This window comes from Callithrix jacchus, chromosome 3, assembly GCF_049354715.1.
Source record: "Callithrix jacchus isolate 240 chromosome 3, calJac240_pri, whole genome shotgun sequence".
NCBI classification, from domain to species: domain Eukaryota; kingdom Metazoa; phylum Chordata; class Mammalia; order Primates; family Cebidae; genus Callithrix; species Callithrix jacchus.
Window position 1 is genome coordinate 139936904 of NC_133504.1, and position 19320 is coordinate 139956223.

Genomic DNA, 19320 nt, shown 5'->3' on the forward strand with positions numbered 1-19320 from the left:
GCTGTATGTTGCCACCTTTCACCCATGGCTGGAGCGGCCAGGACACAGGACACCAAGTCCCTAGGCTCCACACAGCACAGGGATCTAGGCCCAGCCCACGAAACCACTTTTTCCTCTTGGGCCTCCAGGCCTGTAATGAGAGGAGCTGCAGTATCAATGTCCCTGACATGTCCAGGAGACATTTTCTCCATCTTCCTTGTGGTCTTGGGGATTAACATTAGGCTCCTTGCTACTCATGCAAATTTCAGTAGCTGGCTTGAATTTTCCCCCAGACAATGGGTTTATATATATATATATATATATATATTTTTTTTTTTTTTTTTTTTTGAGCTGGAGTTTTGCTCTTGTTGCCCAGGCTGGAGGGCAATGGTGTGATCTCAGCTCACTGCAACGTCCGCCTCCCAGGTTCAAGCAATTCTCCTGTGTCAGCATCCTGAGTAGCTGGGATTATAGGCATAAACTGCCAAGCCCAGCTAATTTGGTATTTTTAGTAGAGACGGCATTTCACCATGGTTGGTCAGACAGGTCTTGAACTCCTGACCTCAAGTGATCCATCCTCCTCAGCCTCCCAAAGTGCTGAGATTATAGGTGTGAGCCACTGCAGTCAGCCATTTTTTTTTTTTTTTTTTAGACAGAGTTTCACTCTTGCCAACCAGGCTGGAGTGTAATGGCGCCATCTTGGCTTACTGCAACTTCCACCTCCCAGGTTCAAGTGATTCTCCTGTCACAGTCTCTCAAGTGGTTGGGACTATAGGTGTGCATCACCATACCCAGCTAATTTATGCATTTTTTGTAGAGATGTGATTTTGCCATGTTGGCCAGGCTGATCTCGAACTCCTGACCTCAGGTGATCAGCCTGCCTCAGCCTCCCAAAGTTCTGGGATTACAGGCATGAGCCACTGTGCCTGGCTGGGTTTTTCTTTTCTATCACATAGTCAGGCTGTAAATTTTCCAAACTTTCATGTTCTGCTTCCCTTATAAAACCGAACACCTTTAACAGTACCCAAAGCACCCCTTGAATGCTTTGCTGTATAGAAATTTCTTCAGCCAAATATCCTAAATCATCTTTCTCAAGTTCAAATTTCCACAAATCTCTAGGGTAGGGCAAAATGCCGCCAGTCTCTTTGCTAAAACATAACAAGACTCACCTTTACTGTAGTTCCCAAGAAGTTCCTCATCTCCATCTGAGACCACCTCAGCCTGGACCTTACTCTTCCTATCACTATCAGCATTCTGGGCAAAGCCATTCAACAAGTCTCCAGGAAGTTCCAAACTTTCCCACATTTTTCTGTTCTCCTCTGAGCCCTCTAAACTGTTCCAGCCTCTGCCTGGTACCCAGTTCCAAAGTCCCTTCCACATCTTTTAAATCATTATTAGTTTACTATATATTAGTGAATACACCAGACTGCATTTTCTCAAATGGGAAATGAGGCACATTTCTCTTTGATTCACCCAGGAACCTCAGCATCCTCTGTCTTTTGGAGGATTCGGATTCTTACATCTGCGATGCCGTCCATAGGGATACCAGTGGTGCTTAGTAGTAAAGAACATTTTGCTAAGTTGTTCTACCATAGGTCCTTGCTCAAGGCATTCAACTTTTTCTTCCAATCTGGTTTTCAGGATTTGATCGTGTGTTTCTTCATTATTGTGCACAGGATCTGGCCGAGGGACAGGTTTTGTGTGTTCATATGGAATGTCATATGGAATCATATTGTCCTGCCATCAGAAGTCAGAGCAAGCTCTACTTTGCAATTATAGCCATCTGGCAGAGGAGAGTATGTAGATTTATGACAAATACAATATAAAGCTCCGTTTGGGATTGGAAATAAATGTTTCAAGATAGTTTTCTTTGACATCACCCATTTTACTGCAGCTACAGCCATGGTGTTTCAAGATAGCTATCAAGCGGCATGAAAAAAGATGATCTAAAGAGAAACTGCTTTTAAAATCTGCTTCTAGGCATACTAATTTCTACTCCTGCTTCACAGCTTCTCACCACAAGCCCGCCATCTTGTTTCAAGCTGAGTCCCCAAATTTTGGTATTTTTTCAGCAATGCCCCACTCTACTGGTACCAATTTACCATATTACTCCATTTTCACACTGCTGATAAAGACATACCTGAGACAGGGAAGAAAAAAAGGTTTAATTGGACTTATAGTTCCACACGGCTGGGGAGGCCTTGTAATCATGGTGGGAGGTGAAAGCCTCTCTTACAGGGAGGCAGCAAGAGGAAAAATGAGGAGGAAGCAAAAGCAGAAACCCCTGATAAACCCACCAGACCTTGTGGACTTATTTACTATCGTGAGAATAGCATGGGAAAGCCTGCTCCCCCATGATTCATTACCCTCCACACACCCCTCCCGTAACACGTGGGAATTCTGGGATATACAATTCAAGTTGAGATTGAATGGAGACACAGTCAAACCATATCACCTGTCTCTACAAAAAAATTCAAAAAATTTAGTTGGGTGTGGTGGTGCATGTCTGTAATTCCAGTTACTTGCAGGGCTGAGGTGGGAGGATCTCTTAAGCCCAGAAGATCAAGGCTGCAGTTAGCTGAGATCGCGCCATGCTACTCCAGCCTGGGTGACAGAGCAAGACCTTCTCTCAAAAAAAAAAAAAAAAAAAGAATCATGCCCATTCATTGCATTACACTCTATGTCTCCTTTTGCACTGCAATGACAGAGTTTAATTGCGACAAGAAGTCAGCAGTATTTACTATCTGGCCCTTTACAGAAAATGTTTCTTGACCCTTGTTCTTGGCTCACAAATGCTGAGACAACATGAAAAGCACCTTGATAGAAAACATTTCTAAGGTATAATTATTAACTTTTTCTTTTTCCTTTGGAGACAGGGTTTCATCAGGCTGCTCTTGAACTCCTGACCTCATGATCCATCCGCCTTGGCCTCCCAAGGTGTTGGGATTAGAGGCGTGAGCCACCTCACCCGGCCAACTTTTCTTTTTAACACAAGTTCTCACTGCCATCACCCAGGCTGAAGTGCAGTGGTGCAATCATGGCTCACTGCAGCCTCCACCTCCCATGCTGAAGTGGTCCTCCCACCACAGCCTCCTGAGTAGCTGGGACTACAGGGGCGCACCACCACACCAGGCTAATTTTTGTAATTTTTGTAGAGACACGGTTTTGTCGTGTTGCCCAGGTCCAATTCCTGGGCTCAAGTAATCTGCCCACCTCTACCTCCCAAAGTGCTGGGATTATAGGCGTGAGCCACCCTGCCAGCCAGTAACAACTCTTTGAAACAAAATAACCTAAAGGCAGCCGTATCCACACACACATTTCTAAGAAATCTGTCTTGAGGGGTTATTGGCTTTTCTTTTGAAGCTGAAATTCCTACTCGCACATCTCTGAACATTGCCCTGAGTCTGGGGTCACATTTGTGTTCCCAGAGCATCAAAGATGTTTGTAAGCAAGTGCACATGTCATTTGGTAACAGACATCCAACACAGTTGAGAAGGGCTTTATATGTAAATTCTATTTTATCAGTCCTTTATAAGAATCTTCAGCAAAGCGAGCCATGTCCATTTTGTGACTGTTGTTCAAAGAACAGAATGTGATGTGACTTAGAAAAGTACTAACACTCATTTCATATTTACCACTCGGCCTCAAACAGGATACCAGCCAGAACTCAGCCGTGTATGGCACCTTGTGGAGTTGAAAACTGCACAGTGTCTTCTTGTTCCAGCCCTTGAGGTTGTTAAGGTCAAGAGGTAGGGACCACGCCAGTCACAAGGTGATTCTACATCAGCTCTGAACCCCCACTTCCATGCTCTGCTTTGTGATGCCAGTTGGCTTCCAGGTTCTGCCCATAGTGTGTGTGAGGGGGACACCAGAAGGCAGGAGGAGGGAGAAGGGACTGGCTCCTGCCTGCTGGCTGTTTTTTTCAGTAGTGCCACAGCAATAGCCTTTCATTACCCTGACAGAATCAGCTGGGTCCAGTCTCCAGCAATTTTTTCTTTTTTTTTTTGAGATGGAATCTCACTCTGTTGCCCAGGCTGGAGTGCAATGGTGTGATCTTGGCTCACTGCAATCTCTACCTCCCAGGTTCAATAATTTCTTCTGCCTCAGGCTCCTGAGTAGCTGGAATTACAGGAGTATGGGAACATGCAAGCTCATTTCTGTATTTTTAGTAGAAACAAGGTTTCACCATGTTGACCTGGCTGGTATCAAACTCATGACCTCAAGTGATTCACCCGCCTTCGCCTCCCAAAGTGCTGGGAGTATAGGCATGGGCCACCGTGCCTAGCCCCAGTCTTTGGCTTTTTCACATACTCTCAGTGCCACCAGCACAGCCAAGCAGCACCCCCTTCCCAGGGGTCTGAGTCCCAGCTTTCCAGGACCTCTCTTCCAAATTTCTGGTTCTGAGAATTCCAACTTATTCCCTTTGTTCCCCTAGAGTGAGACATGATGTCTACTTCCTAAAGGTTTTATCTCTGTGTTACCTCATTTTCCCTTTCTGCTCTTTTCAGTTCTCCCTACTAGATTAGCCAATCCCTTATATTAAATTATCTCTGGTGAAATGCCATTAAGCCTTGTGTTTTCCAGACTAGACCCTTACTAAGTCTACTATGTCTAGTAAGGGTCTAGTCTGGAATGTCACAGAATCATTTGACAAATAGGCATAAGAAGCAGAAAAAAAAAGTGGATCTGCTAATGCACTAACTGTTTTTTTTTTTTTTTTTTGACAGAGTCTCACTCTGTCACCCAGGCTGGAGTGCAGTGGCACCATCTTGGCTCACTGCAACCTCTGCCTCTTGGTTTTAAGCAATTCTTATGCCTCAGCCTCCTGAGTCACTGGGACTATAGGTGTGTACCACCATACCCAGCTAATTTTTGTATTTTTAGTAGAGATGGAGTCAGGCTGGTCTTGAAATGCTGGCCTCAAGTGATATACCTGTCTCAGCCTTGCAAAGCACTGGGATTACAGGCTTGAACCACCATGCCTGGTCAAGTGTTTTTTTAAAGATGGGGTTTCACCATGATGGCCAGGCTGGTTTGAACTCCTGACCTTAGGTGATCCACCCACCTTGGCCTCCTAAAGTGCGAGGATTACAGGCGTGAGCCACCACACCCGGCCATCTGGTCAAGTTTTTTTGGCATGGTCTCATTTTGCCACCAAAGCTGGAGTGCAGTAGCTCAATCTCGGTCACTGGCCACACCTGGCTAAGTTTTGTACTTTTTGTAGAAACGGGGTTTTGCCATGTTGCCTAGGTTCCTCTCAAACTCCTGAGCTCAAGTGATCTGCCGGGCTCAGCCTCCCAAAATGCTGGGATTAGAGGCGTGAGCCACCACACCTGGCCTTAATGCACTAACTTGCTCAGCCTCTTTGGCAAAAATTATTTCTTACAGAAATAGTGAGTAGAATAGCAGTTACTAGAGGCTGGGAAGGATGGGGGATAGGGAGAGGTTGGTTAAAGTATACAAAGTTACAGCTAGGTAGAAGGGATAAGTGCAAGTGTTTTATAGAGTTGTAGGGTGCCTACAGTTAACAATAATTTATTATGAAGGTAAAGCATGGTGGTTCAAGCCTGTAATCCCAGCACTTTGGGAGTCCGAGGTGGGTGGATTGCTTGAGCCCAGGAGTTTGAGACTAGCCTGGGCAACATGGTGAGAACTCATCTCTACAAAACATGCAAAAATAAGCTTGGCATGGTGGCATATATCTGTGGTCCCGGCTACTTGGGAGGGAGGCTGATGTGGGAGGATCGCTGGAGCCCGGGAGGTGGAGGTTGCAGTGAGCTGAGACCGTGCCACTGAACTCCAGCCTCGGCAACAGAGAGAGACCCTGCCTGAAATTTATAATAATAACTTATTATGTATTTTCAAGTAGCTAGATGAGAGGATTTTGAATGTTCTCAACACAAAGTAATAAATATTTGAGGTGATGAATATGCTAATTATCCTGTTTTGATCACTACACATTGTATGCATCCAAATATACCTATGTACCCCATAAATATGTACAATCACTGTGTCAACTAAAATAATTTGAAAATATGTTTAAAAAGGGAAAGACTGAACGCTTCCTGAGAGCAGGCACCTCCTTTGTCGAGGTCAGGGCTGTGTCATCATCAACAAAACACTTCCTGGGACCTAGTAGATGCTTAAGAAATAGGAGTTGATTGACAGAACTCCCAAGAGCTCCACTAGGGCTCCCTAGGACTTTCACAGGTTCTTGAATGCTGGAGGGAGAGGTCTATCTCGGCTGGGAGGAGAGGAAGTGGGGGAACAATCGTCCCCTCCTCTACCTCTCCGACTCCCTCCTTTCCCACGACCCCCTCCGCCATCCTCCTACCTTTCCCCTTTCCGGCTCTTCCCGGTTCTTCCCCGACCCTAGGGAAGAGGGGCTCCTCTTCCCGCCGCCCCTCCTGCCCTAGCCACCTACCGCTGCCCTGCCTCCCACTCTCGCCCCGCCCCGCCTTCCTCCCTTCCCCGCCCTCCTCGCGCCCCGTCGCGGGAGCGCCCCCTGCGAGTGGCGCAGGCACCAGAGCGCAGGGGTCCGACGGCCGGCGGCGGAGGATGGCGCAGGCGATGCTGCGTTTGATTCTGCTGCTTCTGGCCGTGACTTTCGCAGGTAGCGCTCGGAGCAATCCTGACGAGCCAGGACCTCCGGAGGAGCGCGGGAGAGGGAGTCACGCCGGCGGCGGCCCCTGCCCGGCTCCGGGCGGCCTCGGCGACGGTACCCCCGCGTCCGTTACTGGCGGTTCCCCAGCGTACTTGCTAGGTGGAGGGGCACGAACCCTGGGGTGTGGGGGTGGCTTTGTGGAGTCAGCCACCCTCTTTAGTTCTTGCTTGGGCTTCGCTCCCAGCTCCAAGGGACACCTGCTGTCTAGGGGGCTTTCTCTGTTAAAGTAGATTTTCTGGTATCCAAGATGAGGAGTTGGGTTTTAAGGTATGGCCCCCATGGGACCCCAGCGGGAGATGAGCAGGAGTGAGGAATTGTGGATGCTGACAAGAAAGGGGCTTTTGTCTAACCACACTGGACACCTCTCTTAAAATGGTAGTTTAAATGCTTCTATCTTGTATTAAATTTTGTATTTGTTACCCCGGTTGCAAAGGAAAAGAACGTCATGAACTATTAAGGGTTACTTCCTGGGCCGGGTGCGGTGGCTTAGGCCGGTAGTCTCCGTTACCCCGGAGGCTGAGGTGGGAGGTTCACTTGAAACCAGGAATTGAGGTTGCAGTGCGCGCTAGCACGACTTTTATTCCATAGCTTCAAAGTCCTTTCTCAACCAAACCTAAAGAGAACAGAAGAACCAAATGTTATTTCTATGTGCTTGTGGAGAGAAGTGCCATAAAAAACGGAATATCCTTTCTGGCCCTAGTAGGAAGGGAACAGTTCAAAGAAAGTAGGCCTTGGAGGGGAAAATAGAAGATGTGACCTGGATAAATCCCAAACTGGACTTTAAAACATCCTAATGAGGCTGGTCGTAGTGGCTCGCGCCTCAAATTCCAGCAGTTTGAGAGGCCTTGGGAGAAGGCTCGCTTGAGCCCAGGAGTTCAAGACCAGCCTGGGAAACATAGCAAGAACTTACTGAAAAAAAAGAAATCTTATGAACAATACCTTCCCTTGATCCCATACTGCAAAATGTCTATGCTTCCTTCTTGCAGGCACTCAGGCCCCTCGATTTGGTCAGGCTTCAGAATATAGAACGGTAAGTAGGAAACCACTTGCACTGTTTCTAATAATACAGTGAAGCCCAAAACCGTTTGGGCGGGAGGCTGGTTTACAGGTCTGACCTACCGCTTTTGAAAACAATTGAGGACTGCATTTAAATCTAGCTTCTCAGGCAGGCCTTTTGATTCGGAGAAAAGTGTACATTTTAGTTGAAAACTGCTCAATCTTTGTTTGGGTTAACATTTCCTTTAAAGATTCAAAAGGTCCTTGGAAAAAGAGTTATGCCTTGTACTAGACGTTTTATGTACTTTATCAAATTAAATTCTGAGGGTGTATATGGAGACCAACCACATCCTACAGTGGGATTTCCATGACACCTTTTTCAACCTCACACTCAAGCAGGTGCTGTTCTTACAGTGGCGGGAGGTGAGGTGTGCCGACACCAGCTTCGTGCTCAACGGGGATGATGACATCTTGGCACACACGGAAAATATGGTCTCCTACCTGCAGGGCCATGACCCTGGCCGCCACCTCTTCGTGGGGCAACTGATCCGAAACGTGGGCCCCACCTGGGTTTTCTGTACACCAACTGAGAACAAGCAAAGGCCATTTTTTTCAGGGCTTGGTAAAGCAAGGAGTCAGCCACTGTCCCTTGCATTTCGTTAGGGACTTGAGTCAAAGAGAGAAGTGGGAAAACTATAGTGAAAAATAGGAATGGTTTCAGGTATGGCCTGATTGGAGGCTGTTGGCACAGGGATGCTGCAGTTGGGCGAACTAGAAGCAGGACATTCTGTGGTATTGTTTAGGGGTGCATATTTGGTTTTCTCTGATTGTTTTAAGTTGGAATCCAGGACAGAAATTAGGGAAGCTGTCAGTTAATAATCAAGTCCTAACCATTTTGCAGCCGGGCACGGTGCTCATGCCTGTAATCCCAGCACTTTGGGAGGCTGAGGCGGGTGGATCACCTAAGGTTAGGAGTTTGAAACTTCCCTGGCCAACATGGTGACACCTTGTGTCTATTAAAAATACAAAAAAAGTTAGCTGGGCGTGGTGGCACATGCCTGTAATCCCAGCTGCTGGGGAGGCTGACGCAGGAGAATTGCTTGAACCCAGAAGGTGGAGGTTCCAGTGAGCCAAGATTACACCACTCCACTCTAGCCTGGATGACAGAGTAAAACTCCATCTCAAAAAAAAGTCCTAGCCATTTTGGGCTGATGGTTAAAGGGATTATTGTTTGGCTTTCTGGACTATCACTAGAGAGAGCAATCTGATTTCCTACAAGTCTGACTTACAGCCTGCTGACCTCCTGGGCTGGTTATTCTGAATAATGGTTTGGGTTCCTGGGCAGGTTGCTGCAGGTTGTGGGTCAGAGTTCTGTTTTATATAAGGTCTAGTCATTGTCTGTATATTCGGTCTCTCAATTTTCACAATGCTGTTGTAAGATAGACATTATTTGATATATGAGGGTATTGACTTCAGTAGGTTAACTTTGAGCGTTCAGCTCACAGTAGTCCTCTTCCAGGAAGCCTTCCCACCCTGTTTCCTTCCTCCAAAGCAGAGATATATACACACACATTCTCTGTGCTTACCTATACTGCATCATCATCACCATTTTAACAGTAAATACTTAGATACCTACATGCCACACCAGTGTTCTAAATGCTTCATGTATAATGACTAATTTCATCTTTCACAGTACTGTGAGGTAGAGAACATAATTTGATTATTAGCCCTTTGGTCAAGGTCACATGGAAGTGGTGGAGCTATGCTTCAAATCCAAGCAGCCGGACTCCAGATCCAGCGCTTTTCTCTATCCCATCATAGATTGTAATTGCCTGTTTGCCTATTTCTTCCAGGAAACTGTGTGTACCTGTTGTCAGGGATAATGTCTTATTTGCTATTCAGTGCTCAGTCTTCAGCATCTCATGGATGCCCAGTAACACTTTTAGCCAGTGATTCAATTTGCTTGGGTTTGATTTTCTTTTAGAAAATGGGAATTATGGCCAGGTGTGGTGGCTCACACCTGTAATCTCAGCACTTTGGGAGACTGAGGTGAGTGGATCACGAGGTCAGGAGTTTGAGACCAGCCTGGCCAAGATGGTGAAACCCTCTCTCTACTAAAAATACAAAAATTAGCTGGGCGCAGTGGTGAGTGCCTGTAATCCCAGCTACTTGGGAGGCTGAGGCAGGAGAATCGCTTGAACCCAGGAGGCAGAGTTTGCAGTGAGCTGAGACCATGCCATTGCACTCCAGCCTGGGTGACAGAGCAAGACTCCATCTCAAAAAAAAAAAAAAACAGAAAGAAATAAAGAAAATGGGAATTATGATACCTTTGTTTCAAGGCTGGGATTAGGGTGACTGAGATCCTACATGCAGAATTTAAGAAGGCACTCATACTCAGGAGCTAAGGCAAGTGCTATAGGACCTGCTGTCTTTTTGTTTTGTTTTGTTTTGTTTTTGAGATGGATCTCACTCTGTCACCCAGGCTAGTTTAGTGGCGGGAGCTCTGCTCACTGCAACCTCTGCCTCCTGGGTTAGAGCGATTCTCCTGCTTCAGCCTCCAGAGTAGCTGGGACTATAAGCGTGTGCCACTACACCCAGCTAATTTTTTTATATTTTTAGTAGAGGCAGGGTTTCACCATGTTGGCCATGCTGACCTCAAAGGATCCACCCGCCTCAGCCTCCCAAAGTGCTGGATTGCAGGCGTGAGCTACCTCCTGGCCTGGACCTGCTTTCATTTGACAGGATTGTTAAAAGGATGACCTGCACAAGAGACCTTTGGTTTGGCTGGTTTTCGTGCAGTGGTGTTTACAGCTAATTGATCACAACCACAGATTTCTCTGTTCCTTTTCCATTCTTCTGCTTCACTTGACCAGCCTTCAGAAAAAAAAAGAGAGAGAGAAAGATGTTTGGTTATCTTCCTTCCAACTCCCCTCCGCCCCCCCCATTTCTGTTGCCACTGCTCTAATTTAGGGCCCCCATTATCTCTCACCTAGATTAACATAGTGGCTTTTCAATGGGTTTTCCCCAGCCTTTTGGTATCTTCACTCCAGTTCCAGTTCCTGCTACACACTGCTGCTACAATTAGTCTCTAAAACCTTGACTGAGTGTAGCATGTCTCTGTGTAAAATCTTCAAGGACTTCTCATTGCCTGCAGAGAAAGTCTAGCCTCATTAACACAGCCTGCTTTTCTACCTGTACCTTCTGGTGCTTTCTCATAGTTTATCCTCCTCTATCCTTACTGCCACACTGTTTGATTATTGTATTTTTTTTTTTTTTTTTTTTTGAGACAGAGTTTTGCTCTAGTTGCCCAGGCTGGAGTGCAGTGGCACTCGATCTCAGCTCACTGCAATCTCTGCCTCCCTGTTTCAAGTGATTCTCCTGCCTCAGCCTCCCAAATAGCTGGGATTATAGGCATGCACCACCATGCTTGGCTAATTTTTGTATTCTTAGTAGAGATGGGGTTTCACTGTGTTAGCTAGGCTTGTCTCGACCTCCTGACCTCAGAAAATCTGCCTGCCTTGGCCTCCCAAAATGTTGGGATTACAGGCGTAAGCCACTGCGCCCAGCCTGATTACTGTAGTTTTATAGTAAGTTTCAAAATGAGGAAGTGTGAATCCTCCAACCTTCTCTTCTTATTCTTTCTTTTCTTTTTGTTTTTTCTTGTTTTTTGAGACAGAGTTTCATTCTTGTTGCCCAGGCTGGAGTGCAATGGTGCAATCTTGGCTCACCGCAACCTCTGCCTCCCGGATTCAAGTGATTCTCCATCCTCAGCCTCCCAAGTAGCTGGAATTACAGGCATGTGCCACCACGCCAGGGTAATTTTGTATTTTTAGTAGAGACAGGGTTTCTCCATGTTGGTCAGGCTGGTCTGGAATTCCTGACCTCAGGTGATACACCTACCTTGGCCTCCCAAAGTGCTGGGATTACAGGTGTAAGCCACCACACCTGGCTTCTTTTTCAATAATGTTTGGCTATTTGGAGTCCCTTACCTTTCCATCTGAATTTTAAGATCAATTTGTCAGTTTCTGGATGCAAAAAAAAAAAAAGACATCTAAGATTCTGATAGGGATTGCATTGAATTTGTATAACAATTTGGCTAATATTGCCATCTTTAAAGTCTTCTGATACATGAACATGGGGTGTCTTTCTATGTATTTAGGCCTTTAATTTCTTTCAACAATGCTTTACAGTTTTCAGTATATATGTCTTAAAGTTTGAAAATATTTATATTTAGGTGTTTATTATTATTATTTTTTTAAGGCAGAGTCTCACTCTGTTGCCCAGGCTGGAGTGTAGTGGAGCTATCTCGACTCACTGCAACCTCCACCTCACAGGTTCAAGCAAGTCTTCTGACTCAGCTTCCCAAGTGGATGGATTACAGGCTCCCGCCACCATGCCTGGCTAATTATTGTGTATATAATCACATAATATTTATTTATTTATTTATTTTTTGAGATGGATTCTTACTCTGTAGCCCAGGCTGGAGTGCAATGGAATGATCTTGGCTCACTGCAACCTCTGTCTCCTGGGTTCAAGCAGTTCTGCCTCAGCCTCCCAAGTAGCTGGGACTACAGGCACCCGCCACCACGCCTGGCTAATTTTTATATTTTTATATTTTTATTTTTTATTTTTTAGGAAGGGAGGAAGGCAGGAAGGGAGGAAAGGAGGGAGGGAGGGAGGGAGGGAGGGAGGGAGGGAGGGAGGGAGGGAGAGAAGGAGAGAAGGGAAGGAAGGAAATCAAGCAATGAGAGAGACATTGCCGACCTGGATCTAGAGGTCTACAAGTCGATTTCTTTTTTTTCTTTTTTTGAGAGAAGGAAAGAAAAAAAAGGAGTGAAGGAGAGGAAGAAAGAGGAAGAAAAAGAGGGAGAGAGAACGGAAATGTTGCTTTATTCTAAAAAAAATGGGTATTAATAATGACCAATCAATGTTTCATTTAAACCTATGAGTAGGTGTGATGTGGTATTGACAAGAATGTATATTTTGTGTATTTAAAGTGGAGAGCTCTATAAATATTAAGTTTACTTGTTCGGGATCTGAGTTTGAGTCCTTGATATCCTTATTAATTTTCTGTCTCATTGAGTCTAAGTCTCTATGTATCTGGGTGTTAGGATCATTAGCTCTTGTTGTTGCATTGATCCTTTTACCACTATATCTGTGTTGCTTTAAAATCTATTTTATCAGATCCGAGAATTGCAACTCCTGCTTTTTGTTTATTTATTTACTTTTGCTCTCCATTTGATTGGTAAATCTTCCTCCATCCCTTTGTTTTGAGTCTTTGTGTATCCTTGCATGTGAAATGGGTCTGGATGTAGCATACCATTGGGTTTTGGCTGTATCTTTTGATTGGGGGATTTAGTCGATTTAAATTTAGGATTACTGCCATTTGATGTTAACTGGCTGTTTTATCCATTCGTTGATGTAAATTCTTCTTTATGTTGATGCTCTTTACTTTTTGGTATATTTTTAGAAAGGCTAATACTGGTTGTTTCTTTCTATGTGTAATGCTTCTTTCAGAAGCTCTTGTAAAGCAGGCCTGGTGGTAATAAAATCTCTGAGTACTTGCTTGTTCATAAAAGATTTTATTTTTCCTTCAGTTGTGAAGCTTAGTTAGGCTGGATATGAAATTCTGGGCTGAAAGTTCTGTTCTTTAAGATGTTGAATATTGGCCCCCACTCTCTTCTGGCTTGTATAGTTTCTGCTGAGAGATCTGCTGTAAGTCTGATAGGCTTCCCTTTGTGGGTAACCTGACCTTTCTCTCTGGCTGCCCTTAGTATTTTCTCCTTCATTTCAACCCTGGTGAATCTAACAATTATGTGCCTTGGGGTTGCTCTTCTTGAGGAATATCTTTGTGGTGTTCTCTTTATTACCTGGGGTTGAATATTGTCCTGCTTTGCTAGGTTAGGAAAATTTTCATGAATAATATCCTGGAGAATATTTTCCAGCTTGGATTCATTCTCTCCGTTGCATTTAGGTACACCTATCAAACGTAAATTTGGTCTTTTCACATAGTCCCACATTTCTTGGAGACTTTGCTCATTCCTTTTTATCCTTTTTTCTCTAATCTTGTCTTCTTGTTTTATTTCATTAAGTTGGGCTTCAACCTCTGATATCCTTTCTTCTCCTTGAACAATTCGAGTGTTTAAGCTTGTGCATACTTCTCAGAGTTCCTGTATTGTATTCTTCAGTTCCATTAATTCACTTATATTCCTAAGTTGTCTATTCTCATTAGGATTTCATCAAACCTTTTTTCAAAGTTCTTAGTTTCTTTACATTGGGCTACAACATGTTCTTTTAACTCACAGAAGTTTCTTATTATCCATGTTCTGAAGCCTGATTCTGTTAATGGGAAGCACTCGTTCTCCATCAAGCCTTGTTCCCTTGTTGATGAGGAACTGTGATCCTCTTTAGAGCGAGAGGCATTTTGATTTTGAGTATTCTCAGCCTTTTTACGCTGGTTTCTTCCCATCATTTTGTAAATTTATCCACCTGTCGTCTTTGTAATTACCAACTTTCAAATTAGGTCTCTGAGTGGACGTCCAAGTTGTTAATTCCCAGGGCCGAAATAGGAGCAAACCACTGTGCTGGCCAAAACAGCAGCGTTAAGACTGATGGTGCTTTTCTGCCCGGGAATCTCCAGTCTGGCGTCTTTCTTGAGTCCGTAATAGGCGACTCTGCCTTCCCGGAGCTCCAAACCTCAGTCAGAAGGGGAACCAGTCCCGTTTACTCTGCACCAAGAGCTGCTGCGCCAAGGTGCCGGCACAACCGCTGCACTGGCCACAGGAGTCGCGCTGGCGACCCGTATGGCTCCTCCAAACCTCGGTCAGAAGGGGAACCAGTCCCATTTACTCTGCACCGAGAGCTGCCGTGCTGAGCTGCCAGCGAAACCTCTGCCGGCTACAAGAGTCGCACTGGCGACCCGTGCAGCTCCTCCACTGGGAATCTTCTGCTCCGTGAGCAACCAAAATTTGTCTGAAAGTGTGGCGTCCTTTCATTCTCTGTGCTTTCACTGGGAGCTGCAATCCCGAGATGTTAGCAATCAGCCATTTTGGATCATTCCCCAATTTTTATATTTTTAGTAGAGATGGGGTTTCACCATATTGGCCAGGCTGGTCTTGAACTCCTGACCTTGTGATCTGTGCACCTTGGCCTCCCAAAGTGCTGGGATCACAAGCATGAGCCACTGCACCTGGCCAAGAATTATTTTTACTTTTTTTTTTTGAGACAGAGTTTTGCTCTTGTTGCCAAGGCTGGAGTACAATGGCGCAATCTCAGTCTCAGCTCACTGCAACCTCCACCTCCCAGGTTCAAGCAATTCTCCTGCCTCAGCCTCCCGAGTAGCTGGGATTACAAGTGTCCGCCACCATGCCCGGCTAAGTTTTTGTATTTTTAGTAGAGACGAGGTTTCACCATGTTGGCCAGGCTGGTCTCGAACTCCTGACCTTAGGTGATCCACCTGCCTTGGCATCCCAAAGTGTTGGGATTACAGGCAGGAGCCACCACACTCTGCCCTTCTATAAGAATTAAAATGACATTAAGGAATAATAAATGTGCAGTGGCCCTCTTCCAGAGAGTGGAGAGGAAGTTTTGGGGAAATGTCTGCCTGGATTGAACTCTCTTCCTGTAGTTAGTATCTTGTGGCATGAAATTTGGAGCCTCCATTGATGATGAGCCTGTTTTGAACATTTTTCCTTTGGCACAAATTTGCTTCAATTGTGAATCTCCTGCTATCTTTAATGTTTTTGGTTAAATGTCAGTGTCTTAAAAATTCAGACTGAAAGATGAGATTCCTGTCTTGGCATTAAGCTAAGGGATTAAGGTGGAATTTAATAGAACATCCACATGGAGATTTTAGTGAAGTGTGGATTATGAACCTAGATGATAATAAAGTAGATACGGTGAAATGTCTCAGACTTTCATTTAAAAATCAGTCAGATTGGCCGTGTATGGTGGTTCATGTCTGTAATACCAGCACTTTGGAAGGCCAAGGCGGGCGGATCACAAGGTCAGGAGTTCAAGACCAACCTGGCCAATATGGTAAAACCCCGTCTCTACTAAAAATACAAAAATTAGCTGGGTGTGGTGGTACGTGCCTGCAGTCCCAGCTACTTGGGAAGCTGAGGCAGAAGAATTGCTTGAACTTGGGAGGTGGAGGTTGCAGTGAGCCGAGATGACGCCACTGTACTCCAGCCTGGGAGACAGAGCAAGACTGTCTCAAAAAAAAAAAAAAAAAAAAAAAAATCAGCCAGATTGAAGCCTCTGAGATCCATTTTTTTTTTTTTTTTGAGACAGAGTTTTACTTTCGTTGCCCAGCCTCCACCTCCTGGGTTCAAGTGATTCTCCTGCCTCAGCCCCCCGAGTATCTGGGATTGCAGGCATGCACCACCATGCCCAGCTAATTTTGTATTTTTTAGTAGAGATAGGGTTTCTCCATGTTGCTCAGGCTGGTCTCAAATTTCTGAGCTCAGGTGATCCGCCTGCCTCAGCCTCTCAAAGTGCTGGGATTACAGGTGTGAGCCACCATGCCCAGATGAGGTCCTCTTCTTACATAGTATGTATTGAACCGTCACACCAACATTGTATCTGATTTTTGCATTATAAAATTTTTTTCTGGAAAATAAAAATATTTTTATTGAATTAGTCTAGGAAATCAAGGGAGATCTGGAACATATTCTCCTCTGAGCTATTTTATATGAGTGTATCTCAAATCATTCTCGAATTTCGCTGTCTCTTTTTTCCAGCCAAACTGTGCTCAGTATAAATTGCCAGGATGTCCCAGGGACTTTGACCCTGTGTGTGGCAGTGACATGTCCACTTATCCCAATGAATGTACTCTGTGCATGAAAATCAGGTAATGTGATTTTACAACTGTAAAATTTTTCTTCATTTTTTTTTTTTTCGTTTCTTTGTTTCTTGAGACAGAGTCTCACCCTGTCACCCAGGATGGAGTGCAGTGATGAAATCTTGGCTCACTGCAACCTCCACCTTCTGGGTTCAAGCAATTCTCGTGTCTCAGCCTCCCAAGTAGCTGCGATTACAGGCACCACCATGCCCGGCTAATTTTGTATTTTTAGTAGATATGGGGTTTCACCATGTTGGCCAGGCTGGTTTCAAACTCCTGACCTCAAGTGACCCACCTGCTTCAGCCTCCGAAAGTGTTGGGATTACAGACTTAAGCCACCGTGCCTGGCCTCTTCATTTCTTTTGTTGGATTTTGATTACTTAGGAGGTAGTGTCTATTTTCTTGAATATAAGTATCAAAAGTGACATGGTAGTTCTCAGTTTTCAGAGTAATGGCTAAAAAGATGCAAAATCCTCAGTGCATTTTTCAAGTCAAGTTAAAGAATGAGATGTAATCAAATTATATTATTGCCCATGAATTCAAAATTTCCTAAAATTAAGAGTCTATTGAGAATTTAAACTCTGTGGAGTATTAAATTTTATTTTTAATTCAAAGGGCATGTGTGGGTGATCTGCACACCCTGTACTACTAGTCGGGAAGTAGGACTTACTGACTCTACTTAGTGGAATGCTGAGTAATGAGTGTAGCACACCTGACCAGGTCACTGTGACTGCTCCTTCAGGTATGCAGCTTTGTGTAGAGCAGGGATTCATTATCTGACTTCAGTCGGTCTTCTCTGATTCTTTTTTTTTTTTTTGAGACTGAGTCTCACTTGCCGCCTGGCTTACTGCAATCTCATCCTCCCAGGTTCAAGTGATTCTCCTGCCTCAGCCTCCCAAGCAGCTGGGATTACAGGCATGTGCCATCACGCCTGGCTAATTTTTGTATATATATAATATTTGATTTGGAATTTTGCTCTGGTTACCCAGGCCGGAGTGCAATGGCACGATCTCAGCTCACTGCAACTTCCACCTCTGGGGTTCAAGAGATTTTCCTGTCTCAGCCCGCCGAGTAGCTGGGATTACAGGCATGAGCCACCATACCCAGCTAATTTTTGTATTTTTAGTATAGACAGGGTTTCACCATATTGGTCAGGCTGCTCTTGAACTCCTAACCTCAGGTGATCCACTCGATTCGGCCTCCCAAAGTGCTGGGATTACAGGCATGAACCACACCTGGTCTAATTTTTGCATATTTAGTAGAGATGGGTATTCACTATGTTGGCCAGGCTGATCTTGAACTCCTAACCTCCAGTGATTTGCCTACCTCAGCCTCCCAAAGTGCTGGGATTACAGGTGTGCTCAGCCCTCTGAGTGATTCTTTGGGGTTAGTGTCCTGTGCCTTAGGGTTAGGGAAAAAATGTCAGAGTGGGGACTTTCACCCTGTTTCCTAGATTTAGCTTAAAAAAAAAGATTAAGTGTAGCCCTGAAGGAATCTAATGTATAATTACATGGGTGCTTTTAGTACCAGTAGTGAGGCAGTTTCAGTATGAGAGGTAATAATTGTGTTTCTATGATTGTTCAATTTGCAGGGAAGATGGTCATGATATTAAAATCATCCGAAATGAACCCTGCTAATGGAGCAGTTTACAGAAAAGAAGATGGAGAGACCACCTTGACTGGCACACTAGATAAATTGCATTTCCTTTTTTTCTCTTTTCCTATGTTTCTTTGCATGAGATTTGTTAACCCACATTTTCTAAGCGGAGATATGGAAGACAGCCATATGTAGTGATGGATAATTTAAAGAAAAAAAAGAATCTTCGTTTCTTAGCTTTTGCTCCTAGAGTTAAGCTTACTGCCTAGATGACTTGTGCATTGGTTTATTCAGCTGAAATAAAATCAGCATTGAATTCAGTTCTTACTGTTGTCTGTCAAAAATGCTGTTCTCATTTCAGGGGAGGCAGAATTTTACCTCTATCCTTTAAGAGTTTTTCAGCTGGGTCAGAGAATTAAATGAGCATGAGACAGATCAACAGGAGAAAAGCATTCAGACTTATTTAATACAAGTTTCACTTGTATTAAAAAGACATCCTATGGGAGTCTTCATAAAGAAACGCTCAAAGACACAGAGTTGAACACTTATATGCTGAATTAGACAAACTAGTGAATTATGAAAGTGTGGCATGGCAGAGGGGCTTGGGCTGAGTTAATTGGGTGCAGAAGTAGCTGGGAGGATAAAGTCTGTTTGTACACATTTCCCTTGACCTCAATTTCCAGTTTTCCCCAGTCCTTGATGATAAGAATGTTACTTTACTTCTGGCATAGGGAGGACATCTTTCACATGGGAATTTTATCTCCTGCTTTTAAGAAACAGAAGGAAAGTCAGAATGACCTTCTTGCACCTGCTGTTCTTCAAGTGTTTTTAACACAAAATAGTCAGTATTGCCAGGGCAGCGTATTTTGGGTTGGCGTGTTCTTAACACCTTCATCACTCAGCAGCCTCGCATGGCTCTGTTCCTCTCAGGCATGGATGAATTTCAGTAGGGTGAGAAGTGGAGTTGTTGAGAGGGTAAGATCTAACTCCTTTTCCTAATTCTTGGATAATTTTATGTGTAATTGGTACAGTGTTCTGCACATGGCAAGTAACTGTAAGATACTTGGATCTAACATTAACCCAAATTGGTAAACAATCAATGGAGGTACAAATATTTATTAGATTAAAAATTTCCTTTCAATACAGTTTCCATTCTGAGTTCACACAGGCTTTTCTTAAGTCAGTGGTTCTCAATCCAGGGTGATTTTCCCCAAGGGGACATTTGGCAGTGCATCTGGAGGCA

At 44.5% G+C, this 19320-nt stretch overlaps 1 protein-coding gene and 1 pseudogene across 9 annotated transcripts; one reads left to right on the forward strand and one right to left on the reverse strand.

Moving 5' to 3' along the window:
- Positions 1-1356: 1356 nt before the first annotated feature.
- On the reverse strand, positions 1357-2022 carry LOC118152094 (large ribosomal subunit protein mL42 pseudogene; annotated as a pseudogene).
- Positions 2023-6468: 4446 nt separating this feature from the next.
- Positions 6469-18397, forward strand: SPINK2 (serine peptidase inhibitor Kazal type 2). 9 transcript variants are annotated; one of them, XR_013533470.1, is made up of 6 exons: positions 6469-6592; positions 7630-7673; positions 8039-8194; positions 11337-11434; positions 16381-16490; positions 18073-18397. XR_013533470.1 is itself a non-coding variant. In XM_017970538.4 (5 exons), exons 1-5 carry the CDS (start codon positions 6538-6540, stop codon positions 18116-18118), a joined length of 387 nt encoding a protein of 128 aa, XP_017826027.1. In that variant the 5' UTR covers positions 6469-6537; the 3' UTR covers positions 18119-18397. The 9 variants fall into 9 exon arrangements, 8 of the variants coding, with proteins under 8 accessions (XP_017826027.1, XP_017826022.1, XP_017826028.1 ...); XM_017970538.4 differs by lacking the exon at positions 11337-11434 and having other exon boundaries at positions 6469-6697; positions 8036-8062; XM_017970533.4 differs by lacking the exon at positions 11337-11434 and having other exon boundaries at positions 6469-6697.
- The last annotated feature ends 923 nt before the right edge of the window (positions 18398-19320 follow it).

Coding starts and splice junctions, on each gene's coding strand:
- SPINK2 (XM_017970533.4), top strand. CDS start 6,538: ATGGCGCAGGCGATGCTGCGTTTGATTCTGCTGCTTCTGGCCGTGACT. Junction 6,698..7,629: donor TCCGGGCGGCCTCGGCGACG/GTACCCCCGCGT, acceptor TCCTTCTTGCAG/GCACTCAGGCCCCTCGATTT. Junction 7,674..8,038: donor AGGCTTCAGAATATAGAACG/GTAAGTAGGAAA, acceptor ACACTCAAGCAG/GTGCTGTTCTTACAGTGGCG.